Source organism: Eleutherodactylus coqui, chromosome 1 (assembly GCF_035609145.1).
Source record: "Eleutherodactylus coqui strain aEleCoq1 chromosome 1, aEleCoq1.hap1, whole genome shotgun sequence".
In the NCBI taxonomy this organism is placed as follows: Eukaryota; Metazoa; Chordata; class Amphibia; order Anura; family Eleutherodactylidae; genus Eleutherodactylus; species Eleutherodactylus coqui.
The window spans coordinates 163,484,462-163,497,399 of NC_089837.1; the positions used below are offsets into that span (position 1 = coordinate 163,484,462).

The 12,938-nt window shown below is 45.2% G+C and overlaps 1 protein-coding gene across 3 annotated transcripts in view; it reads right to left on the reverse strand.

Moving 5' to 3' along the window:
- Positions 1 to 6,825: 6,825 nt before the first annotated feature.
- The window catches only part of IQCG (IQ motif containing G), a 34,255-nt gene continuing 28,142 nt past the window's right edge, over positions 6,826 to 12,938 (reverse strand). For all 3 annotated transcript variants that reach the window (XM_066602956.1, XM_066602941.1, XM_066602948.1), the window contains exon 10: positions 6,826 to 7,110. In XM_066602956.1, the coding sequence (XP_066459053.1) occupies positions 6,982 to 7,110 (129 nt within the window). In that variant the 3' untranslated portion in view covers positions 6,826 to 6,981. The remainder of the gene's footprint in view (positions 7,111 to 12,938) is intronic.

Sequence of the window (12,938 nt, forward strand, 5' to 3'; positions counted from 1 at the left end):
CCCCTCTGCCTCTTTGCACTGACCACACACTAAAAGGACAGCTGTAAACTTATTATTCCCGACCTCACTTCAAATATCTATAGCTCCAGTTCTGTAAGGGCTACAAACAAGCTGACACCATTTCAGTCATGTCAGTAGCCCTAATAGAGCTCATTCTACTTTATTCTTCTGTAGCTCCAGTTCTGTTTGTCCAAAAGTGTATTTTCCTATTCCAACATACCAAACGAAGCTCAGCTGGGCTATTTAACATATCCGTTTTCAGGAGCGGTTTTTTTCCTACAGAGAAGTCTATGGAAAATCTATAATGAAATCTAAATCTAGAGCCTTGTGTGGCGCAGTGTGTTAAGGCAGCAAAAATGCAGCCCTAAACTCTCGCTCAAGACCTGAAGGTTGTGAGTTAAAGGGGTTGTCCCGCAGCGAAAGTGAATAAAATTTTTTTTCACTTACCCCCGCATTCTGCCCTGTTAAAAAGAAAGCATGGGTTAGTTTTTAAAAAGCACATTGCGCTTACCTGCATCAGCGTTCTGCAGCTTCTTCTTTTCTTCTTGTGAAGATGGCGCCGCTGGTCTTCTCCCACGGTGGACCGCAGGTCTTCTCCCATGGTGCACCATGGATTTTCTTCTCCTTCCTTGCGTTCCATTGCCGATTCCAGCCTCCTGATTGGCTGGAATCGGCACACGTGACGGGGCGGAGCTACGATGACGACGTGGTGACCAGCTCTCCGGCATGAGAGGCCCCATTCACCAGCCAGAAGACCGGACTGCGCAAGCGCGTCTAATCGGGTGATTAGACGCTGAAATTAGACGGCACCATGGAGACGGGGACGCTAGCAACGGAGCAGGTAAGTGAATAACTTCTGTATGGCTCATAATTAATGCACGATGTATATTACAAAGTGCATTAATATGGCCATACAGAAGTGTATAACCCCACTTGCTTTCGCGGGACAACCCCTTTAATTTCCCGTGTGGTTCAGGTAGCTGCCCGATTCAGCCTTCTATCCTTCCGAGGTCGGTAAACTGAGTACCCAGCTTGGTGGGAGGTAATAAATAAATTACCTGAAAGCACTGCGGAATAAGTTGGCGCTATACAAATAGCAAGATTATTTTTTTTAACTCCTTACTAACAATGCTTTTTTTAATGGTATATTGGGGGCTTTTTTTCTGAAAATGCACCACGCTCTATATATGGTGGTTTTTCTATAGGCTGCTTTATAGGTCTTAAAATATGCAATTTTACAGCGTTGCAAAATGAAATGCTAAGAAAAACACATGAAATGCTTGCAGTTTTTACATAAAAAAAGTGCATGACGGTGGCCTTATGCGGACATACAGATGTTTCGGTAGTTCCTATAGTCTTCTATGTCATGCAGAACTGATCAGGAAAGCTACGCTCCACTTTGCTAAGCTTTAAATTCACATTTGCATTAGAGTGTGGTTTATAAAATGTACATATGGATAAGTTAGGATGTGGAATTCAAACTGTAAACTGCACAGTTTACAAGGCTTCATACTTGTTAATTTTTGTAAATACATTCCATTTTTTTGAAGATTGTTTTAAGGATATATTTATGCCTGTACATTTAGTAGTTTCTCCACATTTGTCTGGTGTTGCTGATCTTTATCTGATAACGTGTGATACATTTGATAAAACGGAATAAAATATACATTTTAAAATGATTTTACCTAGTGTAGTAATTAAAACAATGTATCTGCTGGAAATAGATTCTCTTTTTTTTTTTTTTTTAGTAAGTTTACTTGAAAGTAAAGGTCCTTGTAGAAGGAATGAGCGATTTTGCCCAAACAAGCGTAAATTGACTATGTAATAAGGAAAACTATGCTTATTCAAAAGGATTGTACACTGGACAGGAATCGCCAGAACTGCCGCCCAGTCAATGCAATGCTTTACTTTTTAAATTGTAAATATATAGAGAGAGAGAGAGACACTCCTGTTAGAATAAGCAGCAGGTACATAACAGCATGTAAATGGTTAACTGTTCAGTATTTTACGCTGATTAAAAAAAAAGCACTACTGCCCTGGGAGGAGAGATGAAGAAAAGCCCTGGGGGAAACCCTGCAGGACTTCACTTTATCTCAGCAAGGCTGGAGGGATATTCTTGCTGCAGAGAGAGAGAGAGAAGTTCCCCTGCAGGTGAGAAGGAATCCCCAAGCAGCGCAATGCCAGGGTTCTCTTGCTAGGGAATTCTTTATTCTCTCCTACAGGGGAACCCCCCTCTTCTGAGAGAAAGGGAGAGTTAATTCCCCCTGCTAGCTATATTCCCTCCTGCTGACAGGCTAATCAGTTTGTATGCCAGCAGTAGGAGCAGCCACGCAAGATCTGAAAATAACATGAAAACAGGCATAACTGTTACAACTGTAAACCAAAACACAGCCCCATGTGCAACTTACAAGAACCAAGTTTCTGATCAGGAAGCAACCTATAATGTAATATGGGTGGGTGCTGTGTCCCTCAATGAATGATACGAGAAAGATTTTACGGTAAGTGCCAAAAATAATTTTTTCTCGTTCGTGTCATTGAGGGGAAAAAAAAGTCAAGACCATGGAACGTTCTAGAGCAGTCCCTCGGGGTGGGAGAAATATGCGGTCAGTATATAGCCGTCTGTAAGATTCTTTGACCGAGAGAGGCGTCCGCTGAGGCAAAGGTATGCACTCGATAGAACTTTGAAAAGGTATATAAGGACGTCCAGGTAGCTGCTCTGCACACTTGGGAGGCTGACTCCCCATTGTGTACCGCCCATGTAGCTTCCACTGCCCTTGCAGAGTGCGCCATTACCCGAAATGGTGGCATCCTGTCCTTGGAGCAATAGGCCTGTACCACTGACTAATGTATCCAGCGAGAGATGACCACCCTGGAGGCTGCCAGACCACGTCTTGGGCCATCAGGGATCGCAAACAAGGAGTCAGAGCATTGGAACCACGCTATCCGCTCCAGGTAAATCCGTAGGGCTCTTACTAGGTCTAACCTGTGTAGAGTCCTTTCTCTGGGATGGAAGTCTGACACTACTTGGAGAGAAAAGAAGGGATAGGGCTACCAGTAGAGCCACCTTCTACTCACGCTGAGACCTCCCTTAGCCGCTCAAATAGGTGAGACTGCAACATGTCGAGTATCAGGTTCAAGTCCTAGGGCGGTACTCGGGAACGATATTGCGGTGCGGTATGTGCGACCCCCCCCCCCCCCCCCCACAAAGTTTGGATGCTTGTGGTTGAATCTGGATACCATTAGATCGACATGTGGTTGTCCCCACCATTTGCAAACCTCTCTAAAGACTTCGGTGTGCAGTTCCCATTCGCCTGGATCGATTGTTTCCCTGCTGAGAAATACGGATATCCAATTCTCTCTACCCCTGGAATGTGCACTGCCAACAGCGCTGCGACATGTTCTTCGGCCCAAGCCAAGATTCCTTTCACTGCCTCCATGACCCTCCTGTTGCGGGTTCTGCCCTGATGATTTACATACGCGACTGCCATCGCGTTGTCCGTCTGGACCCGAACTGGGTAACTTGTCAGTTGAAGAGAGAAGTGTTGTAGTGACCGGAATATAGCCTGAAGTTCCAGAACGTTGATTGGTAGCAAGGCTTCCCGTCTGGTCCAGGTTCCCTGCGCCACCAGGTTTCATAGGGTAACCCTCCAGCCAGACAGGCTGGCATCTGTGGTGAGAATCTGCCACTGGAGGGGTAGAAATCATAGGCCAAGATGGACCTGGGGTGAGTCCAGCCACCAACGTAGGGAGCGTTGTGTCTTCAGCAGTATCCTGATACTCTGATCGAGGAAAGTCACTGCCCTGTCCCACCCTGACAAGATAGTCCATTGAAAGGGTCGTGTGTGGAACTGAGCGAATGGAACTGCCTCGAAGACAGATGCCATCAATCCCAGCACTCTCATGCAGTGGCAGAGAGTCACTGAGCAATGTGTCTGCAGAGAGCGAACGTGCTGCTGGAGAAGGCACTGCTTTTGTTGTTGGGAGCAGTACCCGATTCTGAGCTGTGTCGAAGCAAAACCCTAGGAATTCCATGCGCTGCGACTGTGAGCGATTACTTCTGGCAGTTGGTGATCCAGCCGAACCTGCTTAACGCGTCCATCGTAATGTGAAGACTCCATGTTGGCCCGCCAAGTCGGGGCCTTTATCATAATGTCGTCTAAATATGGAATAGCGACTATTCCCCTGGAATGGAGGGCCATTACTGCCGCCAGGATCTTTGTAAAAACCCTGGGAGCCGTCGCCAGGTCGAATGGGAGCACGGTGAATTGGAAGTGTTCGGCTTGAACCGTGAACCGAAGGAATCTCTGGTGTGCTGGACGGATGGGGATGTGGAGGTACGCATTCTTGATGTCTATGGACGATAGGCACTCCCCCGGTTCCATAGATGCAATTACTGCTCGTATTGACTCCATGCAAAAGCGACACACCTTCATGTAGTGTTTCAACCTCTGGTCTGATGGATCTGTCCTTCTTGGGGACAATGAATAGGTTTGAATAAAAACCTGTGAAATTCTGAGAAGGAACTCCGCACTATAACTCCTTGAGTGAGGAGTTTGTGAACTGCTTATAAAAAGGCGGTGGCTGTTTCCGGTGATCTTGGTATTCTGGAGCTGAAGAAGCGGTCGGGTGAGTGGGCTGCGAACTCTATTGCGTAACCCTCGGAGATGACCTCCTGTACTCAGGCATCTGAGACCTGTGCCAGCCAAACCCTGCCGAACTGGTGAAGTCATCCCCCACCCTGATTTCAGTGGGTGGGGATCTGCCCTTCATACGTACAGCTTTGTGCGAGTGGTCCTGGCTGGCTGAGCCTTTGTGTGCCATGAAGGCGTAATCTTGAATGACAGTCTTCTCTTCTGGTCCTGCTCCTGGGGGTTCCTCTTCTCCGATCTGCAGGGACTAGTTTTGGCGAAAGGGACAAAATTGGAAACGGGGGTTACTGTGGGGCCATCTGTTGTCTACAGTGGTTCTGCGGCAGGTGCGAGCTCTTTCCCCCCCGGTAGCTTCTGAAATAATTTTGTCCAACCTAGTTCCGAAGAGACATAGGTCTACAAAGGGAATGTAAGTCAGGGATCTCTTTTGAGGATGCATCCGCGTCCCAAGACTTCAACTGCAATTTTGACGTGTGGCTACTGATGCCATAGATGCCCGAGCCATGAGCCTAGCTGCATCCAAACAAGCTTCACAGAGAAATCTTCCCGCCTGCTCTATTTGGCGTGCAATCTCTGCCAGTTCTTCCAGTGAAACCCTGGATAGTATGCCTCTACGTAGCTGTTTAGCCCAATCAGTGGTGGCCCTACTAACCCAGGTTGAAGCGAACATCGACCTCAGTGCTGATCCCACTGCCTCAAAGGATGATCTAGCCAGGGAGTCCACTTTCCTATCCCAGGTATCCCGTAGGGATGAGGCGTCCGCCATAGGCAGAGTTGTGTGCTTCGCTAAGCGTGAAAACGGTGGATCGACAATCGTCGGTGACGCCCATTTTTTTTTTTTTAACCAGATCTTCCGGAAAGGGATACATGACATCAAGATGTTTCAGTTTTACAAAGGGCCTGTCAGGAAATTTCCATTCCTTGGCCAAAACCTCCTCAAAATCCTCATGTGGCGGGAATGTCCTCGGGGACCGTCTAGGCCGCCGAAATGAAAGACATGGCATTGGCGGGGAGGGCGGCTGTTCTGGCAGCTGAAAGGTGTTCTTCACTGCTACTATTAGGCTGTCTATCATATCAAACAGCTTAGGCAGCTTCTCTTCTTCAATGTCAGAGCCTAAAAGGGACGCTCAGCGCAGCTGTTCTCTCTGGAGGAAGGCAGCAAAGCCACTCCAGGAGAATCTGCACAGTTCGGCGATGTCTGTGACCTGGAGGAGTCCTGTGAGCCGGATCGTCTAATGCGCTTCCGCGGCTTAGCGCAGGAGGAATCTTTCCTGACAGTGTCATCTCCGCCGGGCACATCTGGAACAGGGATAGACACTCGGTTCAGCCTGTCCAAAATAGCGCTAGACGCAAGGGTAAGGTTTGAAACTGCATGCGCCAGGGAGCAGGCCCATTCAGGTTCTGTAGAGAGAGAAGGCTGGATGGGCGGAGAGCCTGTATTAGGTTGTACGGGTGCCTTCCTCATAGGAATACAGTCAGCACAACATGGCTCAACCTGTCCACGTAGTGCGGCGCTCTGGCTGGTTACTGTCCAGACTCTTGAGTTCTGGAGTCAGACATGGTGCTGAGATATAGCAGGGCTGTAACCTGCCTCTGCTAGAAAACTGCAGGGAAGGGGAGTCTCAACTACACTATGTGGGAGCAGACCGCCAACTCTCAAGGATGCAGGGTTAACCGCCGGCAGAGAAATAAATAAAGGTACATACTTACCTCTTGACCAAGGTAGGGCGCCCCCCCCCCCCCCTAGTTCCAGCAGAGCTGCTTCCCTGCCATCGCCTTCCCTTGAAAGGGAGAGTCCTGCCTCCTTGTTATTCCCTGGTCTTCCAGAGAAAAAAAAAAATGGAAAAGTGAAAAATGGTCTCTACAGACGAGACCGTCTGCCTCCTACGACACTAAGCTAAAAAGCTGATTAGCCTGATGTCGGCAGGAGGAGTTAACCTCTTTTTTTTTTTTTTTGCTTAGTGTCGCCTTCTAGTGGCAGTAGCTATACCCATGGTCTTGGCTGTGTCCCCCAATGACATGAGCGAGAAAAATCGCTTCTTTTGTCCATAACAACCAATTACAGTGCACCTTTCATCCATTAAACTGCTGTGATTGGTTGCTAAAAGACCAATGTATATACTACATTTATTTACATATTCCTAGTAGACATCTGTCCTTAACCATATACAAAAATAAACTAGACATCCAGATTTGGGCTTTTATGGACTCTGTTTTAATTCTGAATTCTAGCAAAATGGTCCAATTGAGTGAATGAAAAGGAATCTGACTTGCTCGATAACTTGAATTATTTAATTCCTGCATTTTTTGCCTCAAGTCTGCAGGATAACTATCATTTCTTCTTTTTAGTTCCTTTTTGTGATTTACTCTTTTTGCCTTTCTCTTTTCCCTTCTTGTCTTTTGTTTTAACATAAGGTCCAAGACTCTTCCGCACCATTGTGCCTTTCCACCAGGCTTGTATCTGAAAGAAAAGACAATCATCCAAAATGTTACTATATTAAGTATATTCCAGTGTTATATATTCCAGTGTTTTCTTTTCTACCTACAAGGATATATATGTATCCCTCTCAGAGCCACCCCAATTATTTTTTTTCCATTCACTATGTAGCTATCCCCCTATTACAATATATAAGTGAGCTATTGTTACCTTGGTTAGTTATTCCTTTCTATCTAAAACTTCTGGCCTCTTTTGTTTCTTCACATAGTCATGTGATCTCAATTTTGACCAGCTCAAATTTTCAAAACTAGTCGATTTCTTATTCTGTGTGATGCTATTACATGAACCCTAGCACAGAAACTGCTTAGAGGGGAACACAGATGCTCCTGTCACAGTTATTGATGATGATCACACAGCTCCTGTCACACAGGTATAATAGAGGAGATCACAGCTCATCCTCCTGACTTTATATTGTACTGTTTTATGGCGAGTTTAACAGTGAGAATAAATGGGTTCACATACACGCAGGCCAAATATTAATCAAGTTTACTTAAAGTGAAAAAACTAGATATACATACAAGGTATCAAGAGATATCCAAGATATCAAGAAAGATATTATCATAAAAGACATGTAAGATCAAAAGATACAAACCGTATATACAAATAGTGTATTATACTTAGCACCCGTGGTGTGTGGCAAATTAACCTGGGAGTAGGGTGTCGATGTTCATCAGACCCAGATGTCGAGAGTACATTTCAGACACCCTTCTGTAACGGATTCCCTCCTGCCCTTTTCTGCAGTGAACTTATAAACCATAGGTGACACTATATAATATTTCTACAAAGTTATCCAGTAACATATTTTGCACTTATTCTGGCAAGTATTACAAGGCAACATTTTCCACTTCTCAATACTGCGCAGGTCAGAATATTTTATATTTTACATTTCCAAGGGCTCCTTCACACTGGCAATCGCAAGAAAATCACAGCAAAATTGTAATTTTGCTCATGAGATGTCTGAGCATCAGCAATACTTTTTCTTGCATAAACATCGCTGCCGCTTGCGATTTTCTCATGCGATTTTCTCCTTCTTCCTGAAATTAGCCTGGCACAGAATGTGAAGAGGAGGAGGAGCCACTGCTGAAAATTTGAGAAGGCAGTGAAACGCGGGAATTCACTTGATTCCTACATTGCATCTACTTTTTACAGTAGCACTGGTGTAGGGATTGACCAAAGACTCCATAGTCTGTCCCTTTACTTCTCTTCCCTTAAAGTAAGGAGGTTGTTGCATTAGCACATATGCTCTATCATGCTCCCCCACTGTAGCCACCGTTTCCCAGCTTTGCATCTGCAGCACATGCTGTATTTAGGATATTTAAAGAGACAGTGTCTCCACCTCCATACACAATGGTCGTTTAAAGAGCAGAGGCCTACTCTTGGCTCAGGAGCCCACCAGGGAATTTACCAGCTCCTCATGGGGCCAATCCAAGAATGGCCCCCTGTTCCCCTGTGAACGGGGTACATTCTATACAGTTTCATGATACAGGAATTCTGGTAACTAAAATAGTGACTTCTTGAGAGGACATAAAGCCAAATAATTCCTGGATGTTCACAATGAGGTCAAATGACCAAAATAAAGAGAAAGTTTCCAGGAATTTTCAGATAGAAAGGAATAACTAAAGAAGATGAACACATGAAATCTCTTTGCGTAGGGAGCAAAGAATAACAAAATCCTGATAGGGGTTTTCTATGGGCCACCAAATACAACAGAAGTAACTGAAAACTTATTATTAAGACAAATAGAAGAGGACTCAAACCGCAATTAAGTAATTATTATGGGGGACTTTAATTTTTCGGATATAATATGGGAAGACGAAACCTGCAAATCTCACAGGGGTGATAAATTTTGGAGAATAATTAAAGATAACTACCTTATCCAACTTGTGCGGGAGCCGACTAGAGGGAGGGCCACTCTGGACTTATTATTAACGAACAAACTGGACCGAATAATGGGGGTGCAGGTTGAGGGACACTTGGGAAGTAGTGACCACAATATAATTAAATTTTAGATGTTATTCAATAGGAAGCCATATCAAGGAGTGACAAAAAACGAAACTTCAGTAAAGCAAAATTTGATCAGCTCAGAATTACTTCTGGCAACATTAATTGGGACAATATCCTCAAAAATAACAGTACAGACAACAAATGGGAGAAGTTTAAAAACATTCTTATTACCTCATATTATCAGTTCATACCCTTTAAAAATAAAAGAACTACAAGTAGAGGGAAACCAATAAAAAAGAAATGTCACACGAGATGCAGGGGATTAAAACAAACTCCCCGCTAAGTATTGAATGCCTAACAAGTGCAGAGTCGGTTAAGAAGGATTAAAAATCGATAAATCGCTGGGCCAAGATGGGATACACCCAAGGATTCTAAGTGAACTAAGTAACGTGATAGATAGACCGCTATTTCTTATATTTAGGGACACCATTAAGACCAGGGCTGTACCACTAGATTGGCGCATTGCCAGTGTGGTCTAATATACAAAAAGGGGTCTAAAAGAGAACCTGGTAACTACAGGCCGGTAAGTCTCACTATTGGAAAAATATTTGAGGGTTTTCTGAGAGATGCCATCATGGAATACCTCAAGAAAAACAACAGTTTAACTCCTCATCAGCATGGTTTCCCAAAGGGTCGATCATGCCAGACCAATTTGATCAGCTTCTATAATGAAGTAAGTTCCAGGCTGGACCTGGGAGTGTCTGTTGATCTCGTATATCTGGATTTCTCTAAAGCATTTGACACTGTGCCGCATAATAAGCTGATATATAAAATGAGACAGCTCGGATTGGGTGAAAACGTGTGTATCTGGGTAAATAACTGGCTTGGAGATAGAAAGCAGAGGGTGGTAATAAATGGTTCATACTCTGATTGGGCCACCGTTGATAGTTTAATGCAACAGGGTTCAGTATTGAGCCCCATTCTGTTCAATATATTTATCAGCGACCTTATAAAGGGACTGCACAGTAAAATAACGATATTTGCAGATGATACAAAATTGTACAAGATAATTAATACAAAGGAGGACAATATGTAGCTACAAACGGACCTAGATAAGCTGGGGGCTTGGGTAGAAAAACAGCAAATGAAGTTCAATGTTGATAAATGTAAGGTTATGCATATGGGCAGGAGAAACTGATGTCACCAATATACATTAAATGGCATACTGCTAGGGAAAAGTGGGATATGTGCAGCATTGTTGTATAACTATCTTTCTTCGCTGACTGGCTGCGGGGAAACCACATTTTGTTCCAAAATCATCCAATGCTTTAAAGGTGACCTACCACAAGCAATCTAGAATACTTTCTTGTGTGCTTCAATGGTCACTTATGTTTCAGCAAACTTGTATTAATGTGATTTCATGACTAACAGACGTGCTAATCGCTTTATTTACCTAGAATGTTTCTGTGCTGGAAAAACTGGCCTTTTATTACTTAAAGCAGTTTTTATGTATAGGTGGCATTGTGAGTATCCAAATTATTCCTAATTGCCAGACATTCACATCCTAACTGTGTTAAATAATGGAAGTTATGAATGTGTAGACATTACTATGGATGGTGATTTAGAGCCACAAAAGGTGGTAATTGGTCTTTACCATAAAAATATACAAAGTGTAATACAAAAATGTGATATTTACAGGGCATTTTCCCACCAGTATCAGAAAAGTATGCCTACATTTTTTTGTTACAAATGTCAAGAGAAAGGGACATGACTTAAGAATTATTTGCTGCATCATATTAAAGGGGTTTTCCCACGACTTAAAATTACTTCATAGCCACTTTGTACTTCCTGGTTGCTGCTGACGAGGATCTGTGACTGCTGCAGCCAATCACTAACCACAACAGTGATCTTCTATAGCCAGTGATCGGCTTCAGCAGTCACATGTCCTGGTCAGCAGCAACCAGGAAGGACAGAGTGGCTGTAAAACCATTTTAAGTAATGGCAACACCTCTATAAGTGTACATTTATTTTTTGCTCAAAATATTGGTATATTTAAATATCATTAAAGATATGGTAATTGCTTATGACTAGAGATGAGCGAGCACCAAAATGCTCGGGTGCTCGTTACTCGAGTCGAACTTTTCGCGATGCTCGAGGGTTCGTTTCGAGTAACAAACCCCATTGAAGTCAATGGGCGACCCGAGCATTTTTGTATATCGCCGATGCTCGCTAAGGTTTTCATTTGTGAAAATCTGCAAAACCCAGGAAAGTGCTGGAAACGACACAGAAACGGATAGGGCAGGCGAGGGGCAACATGCTGGGCTGCATTTCAGGTTCCCAGGTCCCACTATTCAGCCACAATAGCGGCAAGAGTGCCCCCCCCTACCAATTTTTACTTTAGACAAACCCTCATTAGCAAGGCATACCTTAGCTAGGCACCACACTACCTCCAACAAAGCACAATCACTGCCTGCATGACACTCCGCTGCCTCTTCTCTTGGGTTACATGCTGCCCAATGCCCCCGCACGACCCAGTGTCCACAGCGCACACCAAAGTGTCCCTGCGCAGCCTTCAGCTGCCCTCATACCACACGCTAGACTCACAGCCACACCACCCTCATGTCTATTTATAAGTGCGTCTGCCATGAGGAGGAACCGCAGGCACACACTGCAGAGGGTTGGCAGGGCCAGGCAGCGACCCTCTTTAAAAGGGGCGGGGCGATAGCCCACAATGCTGTACAGAAGCAATGAGAACTCCAATCCTGTGCCACCTCCATCAGGAGCTGCAAACGTGGACATAGCAATGGGGAAGCCATGTGCCACACAGTATTCATTCTGTCAAGGTGTCGCATAGCTCAATCCACACTGCAAGGGGAAAGCCGTCAGCGCTCTGCCCTCTACCTAAGTCAGTCAGTGCCTTTGTGCCAGACAGGTCAAACACCGCGATGGGAACTAGGTTTGCACCAACAGCATAGGGGGGTTCTAGGAAGCCCAAGACATGAACCAAAAATTGATCTGAGCGGCCAAACATGGCAGACTTGCACCGCGCCCACGACATAGGCCTCGGCCCACAGCTTCAGCAATCCTAGGCAGCAAGCGGACTTTCACTGCACCAAGGACATAGGCCTCTGCACAAACCCTCAGCAATCGCGTGCCTACAGCGGACTCCTATGCTAGCGTAGCTGTGCACGTCTCATTAGCGCTGTATTGCTCCTGTAGTTTGTCCCAATGCAGTGCCCCGGATAGTAGAGCTAACGTCAGATTAAATACAGGTGGGCTTCGGCCCACACTGCATGCCCCAGTCAGACTGGTTTTTTTTTTTATTAGTAGACACAGGCAGGTACAACTCCGTGTGGACCGACAGCATGGGTGGGTCCCAGGAAGCCACCGGCGGTACATAAATATATCCCATTGCATTGCCCAGCACAGCTGAGGTTACGTCCGATTAAATGCAGGTGGTCTTCGGCCCACACTGCATGCCCCAGTCTGACCGGGGTTTTTAATACATAGACACTGGCAGGTACAAATCCCTAATGTGAAGTCCCTGTGGACCCACAGCATGGGTGGCTCCCTGGAACCCACCGGCGGTACATAAATAAATCCCATTGCAGTGCCCTGCTCAGCAGAGCTAACGTCACATACAATACAGGTGTGCTTTGGCCCACAGTGCATGCCCCAGTCAGACTGGTAATATGTACCTTAACAGTAACCGCGTTGGTGGGAATGTGGTGGCGACTGCGGACCTAGTAGTGCAGTTTTATTTAGTTGGTTTTCGGAATGTGGCCAGGATTAAGTGGGCCGTGGTGGGGGGGGGCTCTCTTGTTGTGTCGGTAAAGGTGAAATTCTTG